At 47.2% G+C, this 20,089-nt stretch overlaps 1 protein-coding gene across 1 annotated transcript in view; it reads right to left on the minus strand.

The window, feature by feature from the left end:
• Positions 1-315: 315 nt before the first annotated feature.
• The window catches only part of PLXND1 (plexin D1), a 162,663-nt gene continuing 142,889 nt past the window's right edge, over positions 316-20,089 (minus strand). Inside the window, 11 exon segments of the mRNA XM_038772458.1 lie at positions 316-1,090; positions 1,790-1,864; positions 2,842-2,982; positions 4,569-4,716; positions 6,670-6,833; positions 7,796-7,900; positions 9,871-9,905; positions 11,293-11,356; positions 11,541-11,644; positions 13,486-13,642; positions 15,244-15,390. Coding sequence (XP_038628386.1) covers positions 974-1,090; positions 1,790-1,864; positions 2,842-2,982; positions 4,569-4,716; positions 6,670-6,833; positions 7,796-7,900; positions 9,871-9,905; positions 11,293-11,356; positions 11,541-11,644; positions 13,486-13,642; positions 15,244-15,390 — 1,257 coding nt within the window. The 3' untranslated portion in view covers positions 316-973.

The raw sequence follows: 20,089 nt of genomic DNA on the forward strand, positions 1-20,089 counted from the left end.
GGGAAGACATCAGTACAGTTGCTCAAAATATTACAGTTCCCAGCAGCCCTAATGGAACTCTGAGCAGAGAAACATTTCCCCCTCTTCCCCCACTGCTGTCACCCCACCATACACATTTGTTTTCTTGTTTGAAGGTAAAATGACCCCCATAACTTGCCACAAGGGATGGAAAGTGCTCTTTCAGGACAATTTGAAACAGAATTGATAAACTCCAGAATGAGTGTGTATGCCGTGGCATCTGGGGAATGCTCATAAGTGGAAACAGCTTGGGCCAATTTGGCACTCCCCCACCCCCCCTTCATCACCCCACCCCCAGCTAACCACCGGCCCCTTTCCCTGGGGGAGGGAGAGGATTAAAGTGCTTTCACACACCTTGACTCTGTCATCTACTATTACGAGGGAAAGCAAACTGATTCTTGAGTCTGCCCTGCAGCATCCCTGCATAAGGAGTGGTTGAGCTGCCAATATACAGTGCAGGCCTAACAAAAAAACCCCCACCCCAACCTCTGCCTTGGACACACAGACATGAGGTGGTGAAGACTACAGGGGTGAGTGTCCCCCTGCTGGTGCCAGGATGCCGTGGGGGAGGAGGCTCTTCTGTTTTGGCTCAGATGGGGCCAGGTCTTCTGGCCATTTGCCCCAGTTAATGGCCCTTCTTCCCAGGAAGCCCTCTGCATGGCTCTGGAAAGGGCTGCCTGATGAGGCTAGGGCAGTTTCCCATCTCTTTCTGCCCTCGGTGTCTCACAAAAGCCAAGTGAAACCTCTTCAGTGGCTCTCATCCCACCACACATTTCTGGGACTTCAGCTTAGGGCTGCTCTCCTCCTCAAGGTACAATACACCATAAAATAGATATCTATTGTCTCTCTATATACACACATATATACTTTGTTTAAAGACACATCTCATCATCAGCAGTGCACTGGGTAGAAGGTCACTTTGCGGGGGGGCGTGGGTGCAGTCTGGGAGTGAGTCTTAGGCTTCACTGCAGCATTCGTAGATGTTATCCTCCATGAGGGCTATCACCTGCTCGAACTTGTGCTGCAGCTGGGTCCTCCGAGTTGTGGAGTTTGCCTCTAGTGCAACTACAATCTGTGGGGAGTGAGAGAAGCCCCACCCCCAAGAAGGTGGGGGCCAGGGGGGTAAGGTATTAATGTGGCATTACTTCCACCCCTATAGGTCCTGGAATCTTGGTCAGATGCACTGGGGCAGAGTCTTTTCCCACTGCTCCTCCCTCTCCCTCTTTATTAGAAATCCAGTTTCTAACCCAATTCAAAAAAACCCAGCCTAGATCCAATTTTACTATTAGGTTAAAATGTCCAATAAAAACAATTGGGGAACAGCATGACCTAGTGGATACAGCATAGGCCTGGGAGCCAGAGGACCTGGGTTCTACTCTGGCTCCACCACTTGCCTACTGTGTCACCTTGAGAAAGTCACAACTTGTCTGTGCCTCAGTTTCCTCAACTGTAAAATGGGGATTCCATTTACCAGACTACAGTAGAAAGGTCTTGATCTGGACTATGTAGAGAGATTGAGCTGTATGTTTCAGGCCAAGAAATTTACTCTGGGTCTCAAATGATTCCCATGATTACACTGATAATTTCCAGTTTTCCCTTTCTACACTGTAGATTGTCAAAGATTGGTAGGAACTGTCACCAGAGGGTGGGAGGGGGGAAAAAGGGGTGCTGGTCAGATGTTCACCCTTGCCTGGAGGAAAACCTTTCATGATTCTAGGAGACCCCTCTCTGTTCATGCCCACAAACTGCAATTTGAAACAAGGTCACTCACTTGAGGACGGTATCTCTTGGCATATTTATAGATTTCAGCCATGGCAACATTGGTGTTGAATTCATTCCGGTATTTCTAATGCAAGACAGAAAACATGTGAGGTGGGAGGGAGGAGTTGGGGGTGGAGGGAGAGAGAGAGAGAGAGGAGGGAAGGGTAACCAAATTCCTGGAAGGGAAATCCAGTTTCTAATCCAATCCAAAAAAACACAGCCTAGATCCAATTTTACTATTAGGTTAAAATGTCCAATAAAAACAATTGGGGAACAGTGTGACCTAGTGGATACAGCATAGGCCTGGGAGCCAGAGGACCTGGGTTCTACTCTGGCTCCACCACTTGCCTACTGTGTCACCTTGAGAAAGCCGCAACTTGTCTGTGCCTCAGTTTCCTCAACTGTAAAATGGGGAATCCATAACTCTTCTCCCTCCTACTGTAGACCGTGAGCCCCATGTGGGACAGGGATTGTGTCCAATCAGATTATCTTGTATCTACCCCAGTGCTTAGGACAGTGCTAAGTCACTAAATAACACCTAGTAAGACCTTAACAACTACCTTAATACTTCCAGGGCCAAAAAGGGATACTTTGGAAAGAGCACCAATGGCCTGGGTGGTGGCAGAATGGCCTGCTGTGGCAGAGAAGCAGGATGCTGGAAAGAGGGTGTTAGGGATGGCCTGAGGAGTGGTGGGGAGGCAGGAGCGGAAATGGAGAATACATGAGAAAGACAATCAAGGGTGTCCTGACTCTGGCAGTAATGGAGCCAGGGCTTTTTGTATAAATTATTCCCATTCTGGGGTCCCCCTACAGCCCACTGGAAGAGTAAGCTTCTTGAAGGCAGGGAACGGTCTCCTACTTCTGTTACACATTCCTAAGCATCCAGTTCAGTCTTCTACTCACAGTGGACTCAATGGATGCCGCTATTGCTGCTGATAATGATCCACCCTGGAAGATTGGGAGCTTTGCAACAACCAGTCCCATCCTACAAAGACTGGGTCTTTTACTTCCAGGTGACAGGCCCTCAACCAGTATTAATTCAGCAAATTGGCTTCTCCTTACCCGAGATTCCTCAGCCAGATGGGCATTCATTTCCTGCTCACTGAGAGGCAGCATGTCATGAATCTGCTTGTAATATCTCTGTACGATTTTTCGATATTCTGGAATCTCCTTGGCATATAGAAGCTTATTGGTTGGTGAATCCTGGAGAAAGGGAGAAACAGCATCATGGTGAGAGGGACAGTAAATTTAGCATTGAGTGCTCGAGAGATGGCGAGTGGGTCCAAAGTGGTCTGGTGTCCTGACCCGTATAGAAACTACAGGTATTCAGCAGGATCTAAGTCCCACATATAGGAGTGTCTAAAATGCTACTAAGTGGCTTATCTTTTTTTTCAAAGCCATGAGGAAACACTGGCAAGATTTGTACTTTCTTTGCTTTGACCTGGATATGGAGTCCTTCTGCTTACGCTGAGCTTCAAAATCTTGACCAGAATAGTATGTCAGATGTAAGTATCTGTGGTATTTTTTGTTAAACGTGGTGGATTGGATTTATGGCCCTTTGCAGGTTGAAATTCAGGGCTAGATTAGACAACTCAGATGGATTCACTCTACTAAGCTCATCTTCCAACTGTACTTAGCAGACTGAAGATTTCCTGGCAGACTGAAGATTCGATGATAGACAGACCTTTGTAGACAGACCGAGTTTTCCCATTTGCAAGTGTGAACCCTTAGCTCCCACCCCTTGGGAACAACTTCCTAAACCGGGGTCAATTTAACTTAAGTGTTTGGAGGAGGAGGATAGAATTTGGCTCATCCCACTTCCCACTCTGAATGGGGAACCCCTTTGGCTTACGAAATACCCAGAGAGATGTAGGGCCCAAGTCAATAATATCTGCAAAGGTGGCTTCCCAAAGAGAATTCAACTCGACTACTTATTAGCCCTATCCTTATTGCCCATTAGGTAGCTACAAACCCATGAGTGCAGGCACCCCCAACTAAACACATTACATGCAGACACTCTGCATTAGCTAGTACTCTCTCCAGTCTGAGGCTTTGAAACTGAACTCTTATTTATACATGGAATCGCATGCCAGCAGCAGGGAAAGATTGCGCTGGAGAGCGACAGAGGTGACTGTGGGGATAATAAATGGCAGATTGTGTCTGCATTCATTGAAGGGGCCATTTTGCTTTTGCGGGGAGTGATATTTTCCCTCCTGGATGAAAACGAGCAGCTGGAAACCTTTCCATCTGCTGTCTGACTGGCGCTAACCCTTCTAACCTAATCGACTCCCTGATAAGGCAAATGGAGGTGCCTAATAACCGGTCAAAAATGTAAAAAGAAAAACAAACAACCCTTACCATCTCGGTAGGCTTTAGTCACTTAATCTTCCTTCTCCATAGCTTTCTCTAAAAAAAAGTTTTCCTGATGCTTTCAATTTGGGTGGATGGAACAGGGATAGCAAAATGAACAAATGGGCTCAAAACCTCATTTATGTCCTTGGGCGGGTCACATATTTAGAGTGGCAGAGCAGCCTGGGAGACAGCAAACAGTCCAAATGCTCCCATCCCAAGTTTTTTAGGGTGTGTGTGTGTGTGTGTTTTCTCACATGTACAGCCTGAATCTACCTACTAACTTGGGGCAACACGAGAGTCAGTACACCTGCACACTCGGGTGGTCAAGAAGCTACTAGGATTCATGGTCCAGTCAGATCTTGAAGTCCTAAAACTCGAGACCTTCTAATCTCAGGAAAGCGGTCCCTGCTGGAGGGACATTCAGGTGTAGGCTTTACCTTGCCGAGCTGTAGGTCGGAGATGGAGCAGGCGTCAATGAAGGCCTGGGCGATGACCGAAAGGCAGGCATCTATGTGATCGGTCTTATCGATGTCAAAGACAAACTGGGGGTTCTTCAGGATGTTGACCCAGAACCTCAGAGGTAGGCTGCAGTAGGGAATCATAACAGGGGAACAGAGTCAGTGTGAGCACTTGAGCCCACCCAGACTGCACAGCATGGGTTAGGAGAAAAGGAGGCATGGAAATGAGAACAGGGCTTGGTAAGTTCGGAGTAGAGGTTTGACGTTTGATCTTTTATGACAATGTGGCATTACTTAAACTGGCTTCACTGCTGAGAGGGAGAAGTCTGGGGTGACTGGGTGGGAGCCCTTCCCTGCTGTCAAAGGACAGCTGTCTGGGCAGTTCCTGTCAGTCAATGTTGCAGCCACAAGAAAGCTGAAAGTGCCTTTGGCCAAGATCTGACCTTCATTAAGGCCAAGTCTCCCTGACTCTCTCCTTTCACAGAGGAACAATCCAAGTCCAGTATCAGAGAGGAAGAGACTTACTCAAGGTCACCCAAGTGAGTCAGCCACAGAGCTGAGGCTAGTTTTCACAGAGCCAATTGTTTAGCTCTCAAACTACATTGCGAGCTACAGGCACTTAAGGGGCAGTTTCCCTGCTCTGACCATTTGCTACTTACATTGCTTTCTCTTCTTCCAAGCTCCCTTTGGAATTAGGTTCCACTTTACTGTTTGAGAGGTCCCTCACATCTTCCCCTCTGATCTGTGTTCCTCTCTAACTCATTCTTCCTCTTTCAAAAATGAAAATGAAAGCAGAAGGCCCGGCCACATCTGCTAGACTGGAGGTAGAGCTTCTGGCTTTGGCAGGCGTGGCCTCCTGTGGACAGAGCTCGGGATTAAGAGTCAAGAGAACAGGGAACTTCTGCGTGACCTTGGGCAACTCGACCTCTCAATCTGTTTCCTCACCTGTAAAATCAGGATTAGATCGATTATGAGTCCTTTGTGGAAGAGGGACTAAGTCTGATCTGATAATCTCTTTATTTACCCCAGCACCTGATGAACATAAGTCTGAATACAATTATGTTGATGATATAATTACTATTATCATAGCTCTCACAAATGCCTTACTTCACAGCTGGTTTAGCTTTGGTCTGTTTGGGGAGAAGCAGTGATAATAATAATAATGATGGTATTTGTTAAGTGCTTACTATATGCCAAGCACTGTTCTAAGCACTGGGGTAGATACAAGGTAATCAGGTTGTCCCACGTGGGGCTCTCAGTCTTAATCCCCATTTTACAAATGAGGTAACTGAGGCACAGAGAAGTTAAATGACTGGCCCAAAGTCACATAGCTGATAAGTGGCAGAGCAGGGATTAGAACCCATGACCTCTGACTCCCAAGCCCATGATCTTGCCACTAAGCCACGCTGTTTCTCCAATAGTCTTGGATTGGTTCAACTTCTTGACCTAAACACAGGAAATCTCCATAAATAGGTCAGGGTCATTAGGGATTCCTTGAGTGGGAGGGTTCCCAGAGATTTGAACTTTGATCCTGAGACTTGAGCTGACCTAATTTCTTCCTCACTGGTATCCACACTTTTGGTCACTGTCGTCTTGGGCAGGTTTTGAACCAGAATTTGAAAGCAGCATGGCCTAGTGGATGGAGGGCGGAGCTGGAGGTTGGAGGGAATGTGGGTTCCAATTCTGGCTCCATCACTTATCTGCTGTGTGACCTTGGGCAAGTTGCTTCACTTCTCTGTGCCTCAGTTACCTTATCTGTAAAATGGGGATTAAGACTGTGAGCCCCATGTGGGACAGGGACTGTGTCCAACCTGATTAGTTTGTATCTACCCCAGTGCTTAGTACAGTGCCTGGCACATAGTAAGTGCTTAACAAACACCATTTTTTTTTAAAAAAGGTAAAAATGATTGGAGATTCCCACTTAGTCTCCAGAGACAATTACCATAGTTTCCTACAGGTCACTCTCTGTTTCTTATTGATGAAACCCTCTGTGTGTCTGTCTCTCTCTTTCCTCAGTTCTCACCAAGAATGGGAAATCAGGCTTAGGGAGAGGGGATTGGGTAAAAACACCCTTCCAAACCTGTTGGTTTTCCAAATGTGCAAAGTATCTGGATCAGTGATTCCCCTCTTTTCAGCCTGCTCTTCCAGGAAATCAAAGAAGTATTTGATAGCCAGGGGTGGCTTGTCCTCACGGATGCTGAGGATGGCTTTGAATAGGTCATCTAGAAATTTCTGCAGTGTGCCCTGGGGAGAAAACAAGCCTATGTGACCAGCGTAAATGGAAACCTTGAAAGCAGAGAATATTTGAGTTTTTACAAGGCTCAGCTTGATTGCCAGCTTCATAGGGCAGGGAGGAGGGAAGGGAGTGTTGGAGTGAAAAGCCTTTTTTTTCTTTCAGTCTCTGAAAGCTGGGCATGCTGATATAATTACCATTTGTTTTAATTCAATTTTTCTTGGCAACGATGTTCTCTTTTACTACTTCTGGAATCTAAGGACACATCTGTAATTGTTTGGTACAGTAAATTGAACAGAAAACTTTGAAATGGCTTGCTATTCTGATGGTCTCTTCAATTATGAAGGTGATGAAGAAGAAATGTAATCCCAGTGAGCAACCACCAAATACCTTTTGGGAATAGTCCCGTGAGTGGGAGGGTGGGGTGAAAGGGAAAGGCCTGCAATATGAAGTATTGCTTCATTTTGAAGCATCTAATATCAACATATGTGGTCATGTAAGAAAAACACTCATGTTCAAAGTCACAGAAAGAGACCAAACCGTTATGTTTCTTTCTGCCCCCTCTAGATTGTAAGCTTGTTGAGGTCAGGGAACATACCTGCTATATTGTTATATTGTCCTCTCCCAAGTGCTTAATACAGTGCTCTGCACACAGTAGGCACTCGATAAATACGACTAACTGACTTAAGATGGGATCAGGTCCCCAGCCTAACTTCTCATATTCTGAAGTATGGACATTGCTGGATCTTCTAAGGTGGTGATATTTGGTCACCCAAACACTCATTCTTATTAGGTAAAGCTGAAAGGTCTACAGATTATGGATGAGGAACCCAGGAAGGTGGAGATGCAAAGCTCCACTCCGAATGGGCCCCGGAACCAAAGTGCAACCTCAGTATGTGTCATTCCTATGCCTGTACTCGAGACCCTCGACCATCCCTGAAGTCATGGTCCCTCCATACCCGCTTGCTCTTACCTTTGTTGAGAGCAATCTGGTCAGATAGATCTCTGGAAGAACCTTTTTCCTATGGCTCTGTCTGTGTGACTTCTTATGCTCAATCAGTTCATCAGTAGGAAGGACCTGAAGCAGGAAAAGGGAAGAGTTATCAAGGTTTCTGGTCTTTGGAATTTTTGAATGACAGACTTCAGTTTTCTCCACTGCAGTCAATTTTGCTGCTGTGTTGCTTCCTCCTATGTGTAATTGATCTTCAGGGCTGTCTTCCCCACTATATTGTAAGCTCCTTGAGGTAGGGATCCTGTCTACTAACTCTTATTTGTACTCTCCCAAGTTCTTAGTGCTATGCCCTGCACAGACTAGGCCCTCAATAAATATGACCAGTCGACCAACTGACTCCTCTGAATCTGCATCGGTCCTGTTGGATTGCTCTCCAGCCCATCCATCAGAGGAAGTCTAAAAAGACAGGCATCTCTGGATAATCACTCATGGGCTAGGAGCCCTCTTGAACAATTAATCAAAGAACTACTCTAGTATGAACATACACTTTTGCCTGTTATTAACACCACAACAGCTGCTTCTGTACTACCCAAATATTCTGGACTTGGGAGCAGTTACCTGAAGCATTTGAGGCCTATATCCATCGTGGATCTGGACGTTTCAGAAAATACTGACATTTTTCTGCCTTGAAAATGGATTTACAAGGCTGATTTAGAGTTTCAGCTTTGATTATTTCCTCTTGTCTGAAGAAATGCTTATTCCTGGATGAGGATATGTATCTTGGACAGTCTGAGAGCCTATGGGAGCCTTTTTTTTTAGTACACTCAGTGGCATCCTGACCATGAAATGAATAGGTAAATATTATCAGTAAATAAAATCAAGCCTGGCATCGCAGAGCTAGAGGGGAAACTCAGCCCACCCAGTTCAATTCCCTAGGCCTAGGCAGGGCTGTACCTAAAGCACCCATTCTTAAAGCTCTCCCATGAAGGAGACTCTTCGGCCTTCTTTGGGAGATCATTTGCTTTCCTGTATCAGCTCCTTCCAAAGTAAATTCTTGGTAATGCTCTCTCCCCTTCTTTGTTTTCTGCTAAAATACTGAACTTTGCTCTGGAAAGTTCACTTTCTTCTAGCTCGGTCTCAAGAAAGGAGGGATTGTGGCTGAGATGATTTGGTCAGCTTCAGATTTTGGCATACCACCCCAATTTCCTGTTGCTGCTTCTGGTATCTTAGGGAGCATGAAAAAAGAGCAGCACATGACCCTGAAACTTCTTGCTAAGGAATGATAAATCTTATGCTGACACCATCTAGACAACCCTTAGAGTACTTCCAGCCCATTCTCATGGGAGGACCCTGACATACAGGCAAGTTGTCACTTGCCCAAAAGGAGCTTGGCAACAGGAATCTCCACCTGCCAGACTGGCAGTCTTTCCACTAGGCCACCCTGCTTTTGTCTGATTAAAAACTAAGCTGGCCCTCTCCCCTCCTTTCTCCCACACAAATGTGAATCCGGTCACAAACAAAGCCAGAACCTCAGGACTCCCTCTTTCCTATGCACCCTTGCTAGCCTGATCAGAAGGCAATGCACTGGGCAGCTGCCACACCCATCTGCCTGTGCAGACATATGGAACATATTCCTCTCCCTGCTTTTGACACTGCTCTGGGCACAGATGCATTGTCCTTTAACTGCTAAGTGACTAAAATGGCAGCATGGGAGGTAAATTTCATAACAACCTGACTGGAGATGGTAGTGGATAAAGGATACCCCCCTCTCTGGCCTACACCACATATCCCAACAATTCATTCTTTTCACTGTCACAACTGAAAAATGGATAGTAAAGCCCCTGAGGGACTTTTTTTTTGTGTGTGTGTGGGTGTGTGTGTTTGCAAATGTACTTTGTTTCTTTTTAATTTATCTGCAACTCATCATTGACACAGTTTCCTCAGGAGCTGGACACATTCCAGAGAAATTTCCTAAGAAGGAAATTGGTTGGTGGGTGGGGGGGTGGGAAGGGGAGGGAGAAGCAAGAAAAATACTTTTGGCCACACACAGAGCAGAGTGTTATGAACCTCGATTGGTTGTGGAATCAGATACTTACTAAATGAAAATACTTTTCAGTGTCCAAATCCTTCACTGTAAAAGAAAATATCCAGAAAGAGAGAGGGGGTGGGGAGGGAGAGAGAGATATATTATAAACATTTATCAGCAGAATTTGCTAATATACTAGTGGGGATGTCTGTTGGGTGGTGGAGGAAGGTAAATCTTGGATTTATTGGAGGAGCTAGGGCACTTCCCAAACATTCCATCTGGGCAGAGGCAGGGGAGAAGCAAGATTATTGGGCTCTATTTTCAGGTGGGCAAACCATTGTTAAGAGGCAAGCCAAACTGACATGGGCCATACAGCAAATTGGCAGGGGAAACGGGGTTCATAACAGCGATGCTGGAACTCCCAGCTCGATGCATAATCCCAGGACCCTCCTGTCTGGCAGAATAAGGTACCCCCTGGGTAGTGGGACCATTAGATGGATGTGGTCTCATGACTGAGGCCTTCTCCTGGGAGCTAAGCCTGCTTCTAATTGAGGGTTTCCAAGTGGGTGCTATCACTTAGCTTTGTTTTCTGGGATTTTCTGGGGCTGCAGAGGGGAAGGATGTAGGGTAGGGCCGTGAAATAAAGCATCTAAAAGTCTCCATTTTTCCTGGAACAAGGACATGTTAGAGGGTGGCCAGGCTTTACTTTCCCAGTCTTCTGGTCCCCCACACCCAGATTCCCTGGCCTAGTATTCCTGTCCTCCCACCGCCCCCTGCGCCTGGCCCCCCAACACACCACTCCCTGACCAAACTGACCCAATCCCCTAGCATGCCTGGTAGACCACATTGCTAAATCCCTTCTCTGAGCTACATCAAATTCTTGTCTGCCAACTCCCTGTGCCTGCCTGGTCAAAAGCAAATCCATTTTCCTTGAAATAAGAACAGTATAAATAAAAATCCAATCAAATCTTAGGCTCTATTCCCTTTCTTGTATGCAGGAGGGCACCACCGGCTCCTACGTACCCTCCTATCCTGCTGGGTGGGTGTAAGAACTATTGTATGACATCACCTCAAACCCTGCCGAATTTTCCCTTCCAGCTGGCTAAGGGAAGGATACTCTGCAGTGAATGGACTCTTCCTTCACTGAGCATCCCATTGCAGTCTCAGAGAAATCACTGTCCCTGGCTCTTGCTCTTCTCTGTTCTGCCCTAGACATGCTCAGGGCTATGCCCTTTGGATGGCTACAGTACCTTATCCATGTAAGGGCAGAGTCCTTATCTGCTGCTCCTACAGCTTCCTCTCTTGGTGACCAGGGGTAGGATTGGGGGTCAGTGAGCCCTGAATTAGGAGGTCCCATTCTTCCAGAAAACTCCCACTTTCTGTAATAATATACCCACTATTAAGCAGAATAGGCCCACCCCCCCACTCCCGGACTACAGCCTTGGCCCACAAGTGACAATATTCACCTAGTGAGATAGGAACAAGGAATTACCTCGACTCAGAGTGCCATCCTTCTTGTCCGTCAGGCTCATGGCCAAGGAAGCTCCTTCTGGGATCTGGGGGTGGGAGGGAAAGCCCGGCAAATCAAACCCAAGCACCTAGTATGCCATCAGGCCCCAGGATGGTGCACAAAAATGGAAACTGGTAATGGTGCAACCCCGGCACATCCCAATGGGGAACTGGCATGGCCCAATGGACTGAGCTCCAAAGTAGGCACAAAGTTGTTGGCACTGCTTTTACCTTATAATGTGCTAATGTGTTCAGTTTCTTTCGACCATCTTCTACCACTGATGTGTCATCCAGGTCCCGGAGAATGTAACTGTTGGTGCTTGATGCAAACCACTCTAAATGGAGAGAAAGGGGCAGGGAGGAGACTGAGATACTACTACTAATGATGACAATTTTGGTATTTAAGTGTTGACTATCCACCAAGCGCTGGGGTAGATACAATATAAGCGGATCAGATGCAGTTCCTGTCCCTCATGGGACTCACAGTCTAAGGGAGAGAGAGAAGGGTATTTTATACCCATTTTTGAAAGATGAGAGGCAGGACAGGGCAGGCTACACATGCAGGAGAATGCTAGAGGTGACCAGCAGCAAGATAACTGATGAAGAACCTAAGGGATCCTGAGATCTCAGATTCTAGTGTGAGCTGACCAAGATATAGAAGAAATTAGAAAACCTTTAAGAGGGATGTGAGGTTTTTTGTTGTTGTTGTTGTTCCTTTATGCTTTGGGCCTGGGGATTTCTCAAGATTTTACTTTTGTTTTCCAGAGAAGGTCCCCTTCTCCATTTCCCCTTTTCCAGAGGGTTGCTCCTGCGGTTCACCAAATTGCTCCTTTGCTGTTGGCTCCTGAGGGGATCAGGTCAGGCAAAGCACTTGGTGAAATGTACAATCTCTTCTCACCCCTGTGGAGTTGAGCACAGACCTGCATGTACTAAGGTCCCGGGCTGCCACTGCACTCAGCAGGAACAGAGCAATTGAATTTCCCAGGCAAATATCCAAATTCAAGACAGCAGCTTCTGGGCAATGGGCTCAGTCTCACCTCCCACCTACCAGACTGCCTGCCATCTTTTACAAGGTGAGAGCTGAGACCAGAGGTCAGGCAATTCAACAGGGGAAATCCAAAATAGGTACAAATTCTGGCCAGGATTTCCCTACACTCAGGACTTTTTTCTCCAAATTTGGGCAGGACCCTCCTTGCTGTATCTTTGCCCACAGTCTGATTCATTCATTCATTCAATTGTATTTATTGAGCACTTACTGTGTGCAGGGCACTGTACTAAGCACTTGGAAAGCACAAATCGGCAACATATAGAGACAGTCCCTACCCAACAATGGGCTCACAGTCTAGAAGGGGGGAGACAGACAACAAAACAAGTAGACAGGTGTCAATACCATCAGAATAAATGGAATTATAGCTATATACACATTATAAATTAAACAAATAGAATAATAAATATGTACAAATATACACAAGTGCTGTGAGGAGGGGAAGGGGGTAGGGTGGGGGGTGATGGGGAGGGGAGGAGGAGGAGAGAAAAAGGGGGGGCTCAGTCTGGGAAGGCCTCCTGGAGGAGGTGAGCTCTCAGTAGGGCTTTGTAGGAAGGAAGAGAGCTACTTTGGCGGATGTGTGGTGGGAGGGCATTCCAGGCCAGAGGCAGGACGTGGGCCAGGGGTCGATGGCGGGACAGGCGAGAACGAGGCACAGTGAGGAGGTGAGCAGCAGAGGAGTGGAGTGTGCGGGCTGGGGTGTAGAAGGAGAGAAGGGAGGTGAGGTAGGAGGGGGTGATGGAGAGCCTTGAAGCCGAGAGTGAGGTGTTTGACAGGCAACCACAGGAGATTTTTGAGAAGGGGAGTGACATGCCCAGAGTGTTTCTGCTCCAGACCCTACAGATTTCAAGGCTTTTATAGGTAGACATGTCAGATGGCATGGCTAGACCGAGACACTGCAGAGGAAGGCTAGTGGGGTTTGAAGAGGGCGGTGTTTTATGGTGGAGGCTGATGAAGTTGAGATGGGTAGGGACAGGGAAGAGTGACAGGAATCCTAAGGGGAAGTTAGAAGTTCCTGCCAAGCTTAGCATTTAGAGACATTCAGCCAGGCTGCTCTCAGTCGGGAGGAGACTCGTCCCCTTCTCCTTCTGCTCCCTAGTACCCACTGGTATTACCCAATGAAGGCCTTACCCAGATCCACCTCCTCCACCCTGGGCCACTGGGAGTAGGGGACATTCTTGCAGAAAGCCTCCAGGATCTTCTCCTTCACCTGGGTCAGTGTATCAGTGTCCATGGCCCGCACACTCAGAGAATCCATGCCACAGCCTTGGAAGGACACGTTGAGGTTCTGCAGAAAGAAGGGGGACCAGGGCTCAGACTTTCCCAGAAACCACCTAGGGCAACTTGGCAAGGCAGACTCAGGAGTGTCAGTGCTAATCTTACTATCAATCAATCAATCGTATTTATTGAGCACTTACTGTGTGCAGAGCACTGTACTAAGCGCTTGGGAAGTACAAGTTGGCAACGTATAGAGACAGTCCCTACCCAACAGTGGGCTCACAGTCTAGAAGGGGGAGACAGAGAACAAAACCAAACATACTAACAAAATAAAATAGAATAGATATGTACAAGTAAAATAAATAGAGTAATAAATATGTACAAACATATATACATATACAGGTGCTGTGGGGAAGGGAAGGAGGTAAGATGGGGGGATGGAGAGGGGGACAAAGGGGAGAGGAAGGAAGGGGCTCAGTCTGGGAAGGTCTCTTGGAGGAGGTGAGCTCTCAGTAGGGCCTTGAAGGGAGGAAGAGAGCTAGCTTGGCAGATGGGCAGAGGGAGGGCATTCCAGGCCCGGGTGATGACGTGGGCCGGGGGTCGATGGCGGGACAGGCGAGAACGAGGCACGGTGATGAGATTAGCGGCAGAGAAGTGGAGGGTGCGGGCTGGGCTGTAGAAGGAGAGGAGGGAGGTGAGGTAGGAGGGGGCGAGGTGATGGAGAGCCTTGAAGCCGAGGGTGAGGAGTTTCTGCCTGATGCACAGGTTGATTGGTAGCCACTGGAGATTTTTGAGGAGGGGAGTAACATGCCCAGAGCATTTCTGGACAAAGACAATCCAGGCAGCAGCATGAAGTATGGACTACCCCATGGGACAGCAAAGTAGCAGTGGAGCTAGGTTTCCCCATTTGCGCACTGGGAATACCAATGCTAACTTACTCCCTGGGGTGGTTTTTTAGAATAACTCATGAAATGGACGGTGAATTTCTCCAACATGAACCTGGTAGGAGTCAGCAAATATGAAATGCTATCTGCCCCCTTTCCTAAGCAGATGGATTTCAGGCTTGCATAGGGCTGTCAGTGTCTCCGTTCCTGGATAATAAATAACCTGCTGCTTTTTTAACCAGAGCTTCAGACCTTACAACCTGGGGAGTCTGTCTGGAGTAGCCATAAACCTGCCAACAGAGGCAACTCTGACATGCAGCCTTGGGTCCCTCTCCAGCTGCTGGGGCTGCGGCACTGTTCATTCCCTAGACAGTGCAAGTGACCCTCCTCCAGCTGGCTTCCCTGAGTTACCACACGTGCAGAGGAAAATAAATAGCCGAAACTCCTGCCACTAAACCCTTCAGTCTCCACCATAAATTACAGGCCAATTGGTAGCAGACAGCTCCTGCAATCTGAGGGGAGTAACGTATGGTCTGTGGCTGTACCCTCTGCCTTTCCCTTGCCAACTGCCATTGCCAATTAGTCCCCCAATGGAGTTTGCTAACCTCATTTCTTACCCCAGCTCCCTGACTATGGGCAGCACTTTAAGAAAGAGTCCTCTCCTGATGGCAATTGGCCCCAAAGCCACCACTGCCTTCTGGAAGAGATAGTCAAGAGGGGACATTTGAACCAGAGCGATGCTGGATGGGGAGTTTGGGTGGTGTCTCAAGTTTGGGCCACTGCTTACCCTAGGCTTGGCTTCGATGTTTTCTCTCAGTAGCCATTCCTCATTCAGGGTGTAGCGGGCTTTCCCAGTGATGGCGTCAATGGATCCCTTATTGATCTGCTGTTTGATTGCACAGAGCAGCAGGAAGAAGGGTTCGCCTACTGTTTCCTGGGAGAGAGGAAGAGAGACATGACACAGGTAAAGAGACAGAGAGCCAAATGCCAAGATCAATTTTGTTGAAGCCCCAGGATCAGTAACATTAAACTCACATTAATTGCTTCACATATGGCATGGCCTAGTGGATAGAGCATGGGCCTGGGAGTCAGAAAGACTTGAGTTCTAATCCCCACTGTTGCTTGTCTGCTGTGTGACCTTGGGCAAGTCACTTCACTTCTCTGTGCCTCAGTTACTTCATTTGTAAAATGGGGGGATTAAGACCGTAAGCCCCATGTGCGACACGGACTATGTCCAACCTGATTAGTTCATATTTACTGCAGCACTCAATACAGTGCCTGGCACATAGTATGTGCTTAACAAATATCATAAAAAAAATCAGTGGCTAGAGCATAAATTTTTCTTTCTCAGTGGAAAGAGCACAGGTTTGGGAGTCAGAGGATGTGGGTTCTAATCCCAGCTCCGCCACTTGTCTGCTGTGTGACCTTGGGCAAGCCACTTATCTTTTTTGTGTCTCAGTTACCTCATATGTAAAATGAGGATTAAGAAAGTGAGCACCAGGTGGGACAACCTGATTACTTTGTGTCTATCCCAGCCCTTAGAACAGTGCTTGGCACATAGTAAGCGCTTAAAACAAATACCATCATTATTATTATTTATTATTTAATATGCCTCTCTTCCTGTTCAACTGGTAGCATGACAACAAGTTACAGAGACATTAAAATGGTGCTTTTGTCTCGAATAACAGGTAGTTTAAGGGTGCAATTGTGCTCTTAAATTTTCAGAATATATGATGACTAGGTCATATTCATGTTTAAGCCCTGGACAACTTGACACCTGTCCACTTGTTTTGTTTTGTTGTCTGTCTCCCTCTTCTAGACTCTGAGCCCGTTGTTAGTTAGGGACTGTCTCTATATGTTGCCAACTTGTACTTCCCAAGCGGTTAGTACAGTGCTCTGCACACAGTAAGCGCTCAATAAATACGATTGAATGAATGAATGACCAGAATGAGACGCTGGGGGGGAGAGGAGGTCTGTGTTTTTTCTTCCTCCGTTCTACTCTAAATTTCCATTTACAAGATTACCCTACTTTCCTGGAGAGACAATTCTTATTTTCGGGAAGTGGATCTTGCCTCTTGGGCCTAAATTCCACACTTCAGTTGGCTCAGAAGCCTATATATCATCATTCTTAGTAAAAGTCTCTTTAAGCAGGAGACTGAAAATTGCATGTTTATCTGCTATGCAAGAAATGACTAAACTCATCAATTATCTTTTTATGTTGCTCCAAAGATCCAGACTTGAGATAAAAGCCAAAAATGTTTTAAAAACTTCTCCAAACCTAAAATTAGTCTATTGTTATTGAGTCCTGCTGGGGGAATAGCTCATTTTAGCCTTCAGGCCCATAGAACCGGGTGAACTTGGTGGGCCCAGAACTTCCTCAGGATCTGATGCCACGGGCATATTCTGGAATGCACTGTACCAGCTGAGAAACGACATTCACTAGTCTTTAGCTCATGCATTCAGAGCAGTGGAGTGGATGGGAGGAGGGGAAGCATCTTTATGACTTATTTAACATTTTAAAAATAATTCCCAGCTCTTCAATCCAAAAATTCAGGGTTATGGTGGTGACCATCTGCAAAACTCCAATCAGAAACCTAGATGTTCAGTGAGGAGGAGAAAGCTAGGAGGTGAGACGTACAGAGACAGAGCTTATTTGGAACGTCAGTGGGAAAACAGGTTTGGAACTGAATCAAACCCTCTTTCAGTCTTAGCCCAGATCTCAGTTAGTGAGATTTCCCCTCTACCAGGCTAATTCAAGAGGGAAAGAAAAAGATAGTGCATTTGGTTTCTAGGAATCTTTCCCCTTACCTATAATAAACGGCACCCTGACGAGCCATTGAAGGGTGTTGTTCTGGGCTCTTGGCAGTTTCCCCTAAAGTAGCTTCCCAACAATGGACAATCTGGGTCAAGTGGGTTCTTTTGAAACATTTTATAACCACAGGATGGGGCTTAGCTGTATGAAACAGGGAAAAAAGTCCCAGTGGACATACATGCAATTTCCACTAGGGAGGGTTGATGGGTTACTTGGGATGTCTTCTTAGGGAACTGTACTTTCCAAACGCTTCATACAGTGCTCTGCACACAGTAAGCACTCAATTTGGTTGAATGAATGAATGGAGCCCGATGTCTCACTGCTTCCCAAGCCTTTCCCTGGACAGGGTGTGGGAGATGGGGGTATCAGGTGAAGATGTGTGCTTGTTCCCTTCCTCTCCATTACTACAAAATGTTTCCAGGGAGGGTTTCCATGGTGTCAGGTTCTCACCCACAATTTTGTTGGTGGGAAGATGCTGACTAGGGTTTGCGCTATTATGGCTCAGGAAGTGTTGCCTGGTCACCACTGGGAAATAATCACTGTGATAGTCACTAGCTCAGTGATTGGGCTTGAACAGCCCATGGGCTACAACGGGTCTCTGGACTCACCCGGATCTGGGAATCTCAGGTCTGGTCTCTGAGCCTTGTGGGGGAGTGAGTTCCCAGAGCAGGCAAACCATGAGTTTGGGGCAGTGTCTCCAGGACTGAAAGGTAGCCATAGCAGGAAGAGAGCTGAGAAGATTCTCTAACTTCCAGCTCTGACTTCTCTGGGGGAGGCTCAGCTCTGATTCAAGGTCAGTTTTCGAGTTAGTTTCCTCTTTGGTAAACTGCTCTGCCAGAAACTGTTGCACCAAGAGTTCAAGTAGGATGACTCCCAGCTGAGTGATGAGTCAGGCGGAGAACCCAGTCTCTTTCTGGCCTCTCTCTGGTTTCAGCCTCAGGCTCTGCTGCCTCTTCTTCAAAGACTTCCACACACTGGCCCTTCCTGCAGTCTTTGACTCTTTGTTGGCAGGACCCATTTGAGAATCATCCCTTTATTTGAGGAGGGTGGCAGGGGAGAGGGAGAAATCTTTCCTTCTATTGAAAAAGCCTCCTTTTGTAGGGATTGTGGGCATCTTCCTTCATGGGGCTCAGTCTGTTCAGCATGCTGGGAAATACCTCAATGCTTCAGATGTAAGTTGTGGGTGGGGGAAGGGGAACTGCTGTAAGACACAGGCTGCCAGAAGTTTTCAGCAGTGCGGACATTTGGGAGCCACCAGCTAGAGGATCACCCAGTGACCATAGAGATGTTACTGAGTGACACTGCCCCTCAGAATGCAAGGGGCCCTCCAGTGCACCACAGGACTCTGCTCCAAGGATTTGGGAAGGTCTAGTATGGGCCCAAGGAACTGAGTTTGGACTACACTAGCCTGGAGAGCTCTTGTCTGGGATGGGCCATTTCTCCTGTCCTGAGAATCCCAGAAGTTGCCCCTTTGGAGGATTCTGAAGAGTTTGGGAAGATCCTAGAGGGTCTAGGCATAAACAAGCAGTTCCTGGCAAGTCACCCTAGAACTGACAATAGAAAAACAACAACCCGGCCAACTGTGGCATTTTTGCAGCAGCAACTGATTTGGCCATTTTGTGAGACACCTTAAGTGGAAAAGGTCTGAAAGTCCACTCACTCTGAGACTGAAATTGTCCCTGCTTGGGGGCCAGTTGTATAAAATGTAACCTGAAACTTCCTGAGGCTGTGAGACCCAAAATAGGAGCCTCTTGGCACCAGGTGGGCAGGAATGGGGCCAATGAATCTGGACTGCCAGGCAGAATTGGGCAGGGCACCAGCCAGGATGAGCTGGTTTAGTGCATCCACTTTTCCCACCCTTGAATTTGCCCATTTACTAGAATTAAATCTTTTGGATATCCTGTTCTGGTTAAGTTGCCTATTCCCTGCCTGTGGAGCAGAATCAGACTTGACTGAAATGTCAAGCAGTGTTCCCACAAATTGACCCTGAGGCGCCTGCAGCAGCTAGAGGGGGTCTGATGATGTAGTTTGATGGAGACAACCTTGAGTGGCATGGGAAAGCCGTCTCTGGTCACAAGAGCCCAATTTCCCCATTTAAAAAACAGAACATGCCCCTGGCCCATTCCTGATTCACTGGGAGAATGCAAGGATGAGGAAATGGATGTAAATTTCCACAAGACTCTCGGAAGAAAGGCCTCGTAAATATTTTTACCACCCCAGGACACGGCCCACTCTGTCCAGCTTTTGAGGCACATGAGGCAGACTCTTGGGAAGTGGAGGTTATTTGGATGAGGCTCAGAACCAGACTAACTCCAGGGGTAGACAGAGCCCCACATCTCATTCCCAATGTCCGCTCGGTGCCTACGCCTTCACTGGCCTAGGATGAGGCGTTCAGCCTCTCGTCCTCAGGTTCTACAGCTGGTGACTTTGTTCCCCAGAGGCTACCTTAGGATCCTGCATGGGGAGAGGGAAGAGGCAACGCCTCAAGTATTTGTTGCACTGAATCAAGACCAATGGAGTACCAGGCCCGATGCAACACCCCAAGCAAGGAGGGGCAAGGAAAATGAAGGAGAGAGAGAGAAAAAGGGGGGGGGGGGGTTCCCTTCTTCCCTCAGATGGGTGTCTCCTACCCAAGCCCCTAGGCCAATCAGCAGAGAATTAATACAAAACAAATGTCTGAGTCATGTTATACTAATTTACAAGGCAAAACCCAGGCGGCCGGAATTTTTCCACTGAACTATTGTGAAGGGCCTTCAAACAGCTGTTTTGAATAGACATCATGATTAATGGGGGATAACTTCAGAACCAAAAACAGACCCCG

This window comes from Tachyglossus aculeatus, chromosome X1 (genome assembly GCF_015852505.1).
Source record: "Tachyglossus aculeatus isolate mTacAcu1 chromosome X1, mTacAcu1.pri, whole genome shotgun sequence".
Taxonomy (NCBI): Eukaryota; Metazoa; Chordata; class Mammalia; order Monotremata; family Tachyglossidae; genus Tachyglossus; species Tachyglossus aculeatus.